At 39.1% G+C, this 7,578-nt stretch overlaps 2 protein-coding genes across 2 annotated transcripts; both read right to left on the bottom strand.

Annotated features, from left to right (window-relative positions):
- Positions 1–333: 333 nt before the first annotated feature.
- On the bottom strand, positions 334–3,689 carry LOC145205624 (chymotrypsinogen A-like). Its single transcript, XM_080078356.1, has 7 exons — positions 3,635–3,689; positions 3,130–3,206; positions 2,728–2,822; positions 2,035–2,191; positions 1,829–1,922; positions 981–1,120; positions 334–501 (listed from the first exon to the last, which is right to left on the bottom strand). Exons 1-7 carry the CDS (start codon positions 3,687–3,689, stop codon positions 334–336), a joined length of 786 nt encoding a protein of 261 aa, XP_079934482.1.
- An 886-nt stretch (positions 3,690–4,575) lies between these two features.
- LOC145205094 (chymotrypsinogen A-like) lies at positions 4,576–7,327 on the bottom strand. Its single transcript, XM_080077743.1, has 7 exons — positions 7,257–7,327; positions 7,034–7,131; positions 6,862–6,956; positions 6,335–6,491; positions 6,125–6,218; positions 5,652–5,788; positions 4,576–4,802 (listed from the first exon to the last, which is right to left on the bottom strand). Exons 1-7 carry the CDS (start codon positions 7,309–7,311, stop codon positions 4,632–4,634), a joined length of 807 nt encoding a protein of 268 aa, XP_079933869.1. The 5' UTR covers positions 7,312–7,327; the 3' UTR covers positions 4,576–4,631.
- Positions 7,328–7,578: the final 251 nt, after the last annotated feature.

Genomic DNA, 7,578 nt, shown 5'->3' on the forward strand with positions numbered 1-7,578 from the left:
CTACGATATGCGAATTTTCACGCATTAAATTTGGTGTGTTTTAGATCTTTGTAGAAAGCTGGCGTAATAGTTAAAACGGACGTTGATAAAAAGCTAGGTCATTGCAGTACAGTTAGTACAATTGTTCCAAAAAGACATACATTTCATCTCAATGGGCACCATAGGTCTGTTATTTACATCATTTTTTTTACTAAGCATTTAATAGCAAGAGCATAGTTTTTTACTTCCCTTGTATGTTTGCCGAACACAGAGTGAATATATTTCTTTTTATTTGAGATCAAACTACTATGACACAATTATGGTGTCGTCTTCAGTACCATTTTGGGTTTCTATTTAGTAGCTGATCTGGCTGTCGATCCAGGAACGTACTGCGCTGATCTTAGCATAAGCGAATGGCGCAGCACTCGAACAAGTGCTGCTTGCCCATGAAGCAACCCCGATGAGTCGATAGCCGCTATTGGTAGAAGAGTCAACCACGGCAAGTGGACCCCCAGAATCTCCCTGCAAAACAGACAAACTTTGGATGTTATTGGTAAATTTATTCAATCATCTATCAGTGCAATGCTGGCTAATTCAAGTAATTCTTGCACATGTCCCTAATTACATTTTTTTTTCAGTTACAATTTTTTTTAAAACAGATAAACATAAACCCACAACTAGAAGATTGTAACTTGCCCACCCTATAGACTTGTTATGTAGCTGCTTGTCATGGATTGTTGATATGTATTAGAACCAGTGGTGGGGTTCAGCCGGTTCGCACTGGTTCTATAGAACCGTCTCACGAAATTAGATGAGATCAGCGAACTGGTTACTGTCAATGAACTTTTTGTAACAGAACCGACTGAAAAATACGACTTTTGTAATACAACCGGCTGACAAAAAAGTTTGAATCCCACCACTGATTAAAACCATAGCAAAGATTTACTAAATGTTGGTTGGAGAGAGTTCAATTAAGATCAGCCCCAAGGAACAAGTCTTACCATGCAAGCTGATGCGCCTCCGTTCCCCCGAACGCATTGCATACGGTCTGTGATATCAATAGCGCTACCCCAATATGCTTGACAATCTTGCTGGGAAATTAGGACAACGTATGCAACTTGTAATACGTCTGGGATGGTGGCTGAAAAAAAAACAAGTTATTTTAGCTGTCAAATGACATAAATACGTTGAATCCACAGGAACTCAGCCGTTAACACAGTGGTTCCCAACCAGGGAGCAATTTTATGAGTTTAGGGGAGGAATTTCATAAAAACTGTAAAAAAAATTACATCGGAAATGTTACAGAATATTTTTGAAAATACATTATTATGTCCATTATATTTTGGAACCGGTTGTAAAGGATTCTGAAATGGACATCCCTAATTATAAGGCCTATTTAAAATTGCTATAACTTTTATATTTGTTTTTGTTGTATAGAGAGCAACGAATTGTTCGAAAACGGGCAAAGGGAGGAATGTAACAAAAAGGTTGGGAACCACTGTGTTGGCATAAATTCATAACAATCTGGGCCAAAAACTCTAGGCCGATGAAGGCAAACGCTATTCGAACCCGAAACCCAATGGTGATTTCCGTTGAGGTTTTTACGTCTGTTAAATGCCTTAAACCAGGGGTGCACGCACCCCGAAGGGGTGCGAGAACTGTTCCTAGGGGGTGCGGGGATGCTGAATAATTAAGGTTGGATAGGTCTATTCTATATAAATACAAACACCCAGGGGGGTGCGAAAATTGGTCGGTGATTCGAAAGGGGTGCAGCAAGGAAAAAAGGTTAAGAACCAATGCCTTAAACTATTGCGTCTCATTGCTAAATAACCAATCTCCACATTCATACCTGGGAAACGAATGATATAGCCCCATCCAGTGATAATTGCCAATGTTCCGCTAGGGTATTCGACACCTGCTTCGGCAAGATCAATCAATCCAACCTAGCAGCAATCAATCACGTGATTAAATTTATACCAACTGTATACTTGTGACAAAGTTTAGTATGTTTACAAACTGGCCTCCAGCAATAATGAAATTAGTTTTGTTACATACGTTGTAATTTAAAGTGGCTGAAGATGCAAGAGTTGCAACGCTGTAATCGTAGTCGTAAGTTTGGTCATTATACTGTGGATGAGCCGTGAATGAGGAAAGAGATATGGTTTGTCCTGGGTTTTTCCACTCGATTGATCCCATGTTGGCTGTGACTCCGCTGCAATACATGGAAACGTCAAATCGAAGTATATGTGTTAATTACAATTTACGGTTTGACAGTCAAAAATGTACAAGAAAAGAATGTTAATGAAAATTCCTTTTTTGTACGAGTCCTATTACACATTTTTACTCCCATTTTATGTCCAGGGTTGTTAGTCGTTCAGGTATGAGTTTAATAAAGCGGACTTGATTCAGGCTGACTTCCCGCTCGGCGTCATTTTTACGAAGCCCGATTCCGGCTTTTAACAAAACAGATTCGTGTCGGGTTTTATGTTCGGGTTCCGACCAAAATTTCAGCCCCGCTTATATAGTTCTGTTATGGCCATTGCTGTTTTAGGCTAAGTAGGTTCTGCGATCTCTAACGATACCAAAAGTCACCAAAACATTTTATGGTAGCAAAAAGCAAAAACGTAGTCATCAATTAAATTTTGCTTTTTAAATTTGAAAACTGAACGAAAGCAAAGACGTCCAAATGCTGCACGAAGGCGGCAAAACCTCTACTCGATTTGTGATTTGCCCTATGTTTTAAATTACCTTTGGTATACAGTGCAGTGAGCAGCCGACATCACGTATCCTTCAGCAATGAGCGAACCTCCACAGAAGTGGCTTCCAAATCGTTGAAGGGAAACCTACAGAATAAAATGAAATCTTGGACAATGCTCGAAAACCAAAAGGTAGGAACTAAACTAGGTACAACATTACTAGTGGTAAGTTTATTTAAAATCAATTAGAATCAGCAATGTGCCGATACAATAATCAATAATTATCTACAGACAGTGCAAACTGTCTTCACCTATGGGGTCAGATCTGGTCACCAGGTGCACTGATGAAACGTTACAGGTCAAAGCAGTGTGGACGTGTGTAGTTAAGTGCAGAGTAGAATTGAAAACTTTTGAACAGATATTGTAGAATTTGGCAACAGTTTAGTTGTCTTACCTGCCAAATATATTCTACCCCAGAAACATCTTCGCCACCGATGATTTTTTCGTTGCTTCCAGATTTCAATGGCGGCTCTGAAACAAAACTAGGATGTTATTTCACACACAAGTCTATCCAGAAAAGTTACGAGATTGTGTTACAAATTTGCTGGGTCTACTCTTTTGACAAAAGTTTGGCTATAACTTTGAGCTTAAACTTACTTTTTCCAAATTTGCGTTTAATTTTTACGTTTCAATCTTATGCAACAGGATACAGTAATGTTGTAATTAAATGTTGGGTAGAGAAACGTCAGTAATTTGGCAATTCCTTTAGTCGGTAAAATTCATTGCTAGTATCCGGTCTAAATATTTTTCCCTGAATTCAAATCTTGTTGGTTCGAATCCCATCCAAACATTCTAAAAGCCGTGTCTGCACTAAATGGTGCCTAACACTAATATCTTCGGCCCAATAAGTGATTTGCTTCGGTCAAAATCAGCAAGCAAAAAACAAGCAAACATCTTACCGCTCATAGCAAGTCCGATGGTCCAGAAGAAAGTAAGAACGGCGAAGATCTTCATGTTTTTGTTTCGTTGTCACTGAAGTTTACAATGAAACTGACGCTTGCTTTATACCAACATTTCTGAGACGGTGTGTTTCAATTCACACGCCGCGAAGTTGAACTTTCGCCGTGTTGTCGCCAAATCCACCTGGGAAAAAATCCATCTGTTCGTCCACAATGTCGCGCAAAGGAACCCGAATTTTTAAACTATTCCCGAAATGTGAAATTGCGGCACAAACGAGGCCTAGTGTGAACTCAGGCACAAATCGAACCCGAATTATTGAAAATATTCATTTCTGGACCTGATTCAAAAATCGCGACCCGACAAAATATATAAATATGTTTGATCACAATCAGTAATTGTATTAAGATAAAACTGACCGTTTTTTTCTTATGTTTTGACATTTTTTTCTCGTTAGGTTCGGCTGTTGGTTTTGCAAGTGGAAACGTTTGGAACCATATTCTGTGATTGTTGACAAAGATGACGTATTGTCTTTTATTATATCGGTTTGAATCCACCCATGTTGTCAAAACAAGTCGCATTGGTAAAAGCGCAACAGTTTTCAACCTCGCAGGCCCTTTCTCGTTACCAGGTACAGCTGCTGCGTTTTTTGCCGTTGTTTCCTCCCCCCTAGTGATATTTTAGCGTATTTTCAACCGCTAGATTTCCGCATCTGTCTCCCGTGTTTTCTTGCCACATTACCATAATGTGTTACTATGTTTGCTGCGTCAAGATGTACGTGACCAAAACACAATATGGCAAAGAAGTTATTGTATCATGTTCCATATAAAGTAAACAACTGACATTTTATTATCTGTCTGCGTTTAACAGAGACATTACTATTCAGATTTTGGCTTTCTTTTGCTTTATAGTGACACATAAAGTTTTTTTTTGTGGATTTTATTTGTCGAATCACGATGACACAATTACGGTGTCTTCTGCAGAACCACTGTCGGATTTTTATGCGTTGCCAATCTTGCCGTCGATCCATCCACGTACTGCGCTGATCTTGGCATAGGCTGTTGGTGCAGAAGTTGAGCAGGTGCTGCTTCCCCAAGAAACAGCCCCGATCAAACGGTATCCGCTGGTGGCAGAAGAGTCTTCTACGACAAGCGGACCACCAGAGTCGCCCTGTAAAAGACAGACATGAAATATAGTTAGTATTGTTTAACAACTCAGTTTTTTAAACTAGTGATGTACTGAATATTCTTTTGTCGAATGTATTCCGTTGAATCGATCATTTTTACAAAAGCTGAAATCGAATCTTATACAAATACATCTTTCAAGCGTAATACGTGTCTTTTAATGTATGGTACAGTACAATCTTTTAAAACACGACATAACAAAACTACAACTTCAAAAAGTCACTAATTCTTTGGCAGACTGGCAACTTAAAAACCAACAGAGCTAAAAATGATAATGCAACCAAACTATCCTTTTGTGTAACAAAAAAGTTTGCTTTTCTGAATAACTTATGTTTCCATGTCTTACGTCCAGTGTTCAACTTTGCATGTATTATAAATAATTTGTTTAAAAGCCAAATTAAACCCTGCTAGCATAAACTGGGTAACATTTATAAGCAGGGTTGCCATCGAAGTAGACTCAAAATTAGGACAACTGAAAAATTAAATTTTAATACGAAACGAAACGAACGTGTTCGAACAAATCTTTGCATTTACACGAGCTATGACATATATTTGGCCAAAAATAATCTGCTTCCAGCTACAGTTCAGGTCTGGGTTTACTTTTACCTGTAGCAGGGACTTTACTATTATTTCACTAAGTTTGTTCCTTTTATTGTTAAAACTAAAACAAAATAAGGAATTAGGTAAAAAAAAAACAAGGACATTTCTTAGAAATAAGGACAATAAATTTTACTAAGACATCGCCCTTTAAAATAAGGACAAGTCTTGGGTCGTTATGGCAACCCTGTTTATACGACTTTAAATTACAGGTTTACTAAAACCACGTGGTTCTTACCATGCAAGACGATGAATCATTGTTACCAGCGGCACATTGCATTCGATCAGTAATATCCATAGAACCCCAGAATTCCTGGCAATCGCTCTGAGACACCAAGGGAATGTCTGCAACTTGCAAGTTAGCAGGAATCGTGGCTGTCAAAAAACCAAAATAGTTTAAACACAACTAATAACGTGACTTAAGAGTTGTAAACGTGCATGAAAGTGGGCCCCTATTCCGAAATGACAAGCCCGAAACCCGAATCGTTTTTAAAGACCCCGTTTGGCATTAGGTTAGGTCCTGCAACTGACTACTTTGCTAGTTAAATATATTTAAAAAAAATACTGACATAGAGTGTAAAGTCAGACCCTAATTAAACCTTAAAGCGTTTTTCCGAACTTGGCCCGGCTTGCACCTCCTACGTTGTCTTAAATCAAACATTTTTTAAGGTGCAACAGAGTGCCTCAATTTTTTAGTTTGAACTTCACTACCTGGGAAACGAATGGTGTAGCCCCATCCAGTGGTGATGGCCGTGGTTCCGGCTGGGTATTCGACTCCTGCTTCGACGAGATCAACCAATGCAACCTAGCAACAACGAAATGCGTGATTTAAATTTATGGCAACTAACAAACCAACTAACCGTTTATGAGTTATTTTAGGTTTGGCCAGTGAACAAGAATGAAATAAGTTAGTTCACTTACGTTGTTATCCAAAGAGGCTTCATATGCAAGAGTTACAATGCTGTAATCGTAGTCATAAGTTTGGTCATTGTACTGGGAATGTTGCTCAAAATTGGTCACAGCGATCTTTTGGGGACAGTTTGCCCACTCGATTGATCCCATGTTGGCCGTGACGCCACTGGAAAAGATGAACAAGTCAAAAAAAGTTTTGAGAGAAACCTTGAACTAAACGCTTCAGGGCTGATGAAACTATGTTTACTTTAATATTATTAGGCAAGGGCGCAAAAAATGCAAATTATTTACTTCGTTCTTTAACTAATTTTTTGATATAACATGGTTGTTGCTTTTTTGCTTCTTTAGGGTCTGGTCTCGATGAACTAAACGCATGCATAATGCAGCGCTACGTAGGTTTTGTGAGATACTTCACAACATATACTCGAAAAAAACATTTCAATTAAATTTCAAATATTGGGAGGACATGTCCCCTCGTGATCCGCGCCTTTGCAAGTAGTTATTTTTGAAGAAATCTTAAAAACAGAATGGAGTACCTCTGGTATACGGCGCAATGGGCAGCCGACATCACGAATCCTTTAGCAATAAGCGAACCTCCGCAAAAGTGGCTGTTGAACCGTTGAAGAGAAACCTACAGAATATAATGAAGTCTTGCTTGCCTAACATGTACGGAAAAACTTAGCAAATTGGCAAAGATTATTATCTTACCTGCCATGGCCAGGCACCTTCAACGGCTTCTTGACCATTGATGATTTTTTGATTGCTTCCCGGCATGAACGGAGCATTGAGTGGATGGAATGGACGCTCTAAAACAAAACAGGATAAAGACACAAACTTATAGGTTCAAATCCCACCCAACCCTTAATTTGATTTGAAAAGCATTCAGAGTTGCCTCAGTCATTAGAAAAAACAAACAAGCAAAGCATCTAACCGCTGAGAGCAAGTCCGATGGCGCAAAAGAAAGTAAGAACGGCGAAGAACTTCATCGTTTTGTCGTTGTCACTAAAGTTTACAATGAAACTGTGGATTCCTTTGCAGCTCGCTTACTTTATACCCGCGCTACTGTAGAGGTCTGAATAAGTTCACACGCAACGGCAGCAAAATTCACGAGTTATTTTCGGGAATCAACAACCGCGTGGGAAAACTGTCACGTGTTCATGACGTGCGGAGGCTATGCCATGTTCATTTCTTTTAAGGTTTATTGCTATGTCCACAAGGTGGCACTAAAACCAAGTTGGTTTAGCCACGTAACC

The sequence above is a fragment of the Phallusia mammillata genome, chromosome 8 (assembly GCF_965637545.1).
Source record: "Phallusia mammillata chromosome 8, kaPhaMamm4.hap1.1, whole genome shotgun sequence".
Classification (NCBI taxonomy): domain Eukaryota; kingdom Metazoa; phylum Chordata; class Ascidiacea; order Phlebobranchia; family Ascidiidae; genus Phallusia; species Phallusia mammillata.

Excerpts from the sequence above, each read along its gene's own strand:
- LOC145205624 (XM_080078356.1), bottom strand. The coding sequence starts at position 3,689 with ATGAAGATCTTCGCCGTTCTTACTTTCTTCTGGACCATCGGACTTGCT. Across the intron at positions 2,823-3,129 it reads GGGTAGAATATATTTGGCAG|GTTTCCCTTCAACGATTTGG; the intron begins GTAAGACAACTA and ends TTTATTCTGTAG. Across the intron at positions 2,192-2,727 it reads CACTGCACTGTATACCAAAG|CGGAGTCACAGCCAACATGG; the intron begins GTAATTTAAAAC and ends CATGTATTGCAG.
- LOC145205094 (XM_080077743.1), bottom strand. The coding sequence starts at position 7,311 with ATGAAGTTCTTCGCCGTTCTTACTTTCTTTTGCGCCATCGGACTTGCT. Across the intron at positions 7,132-7,256 it reads CATCGGACTTGCTCTCAGCG|AGCGTCCATTCCATCCACTC; the intron begins GTTAGATGCTTT and ends GTTTTGTTTTAG. Across the intron at positions 4,803-5,651 it reads ATGATTCATCGTCTTGCATG|GGCGACTCTGGTGGTCCGCT; the intron begins GTAAGAACCACG and ends TGTCTTTTACAG.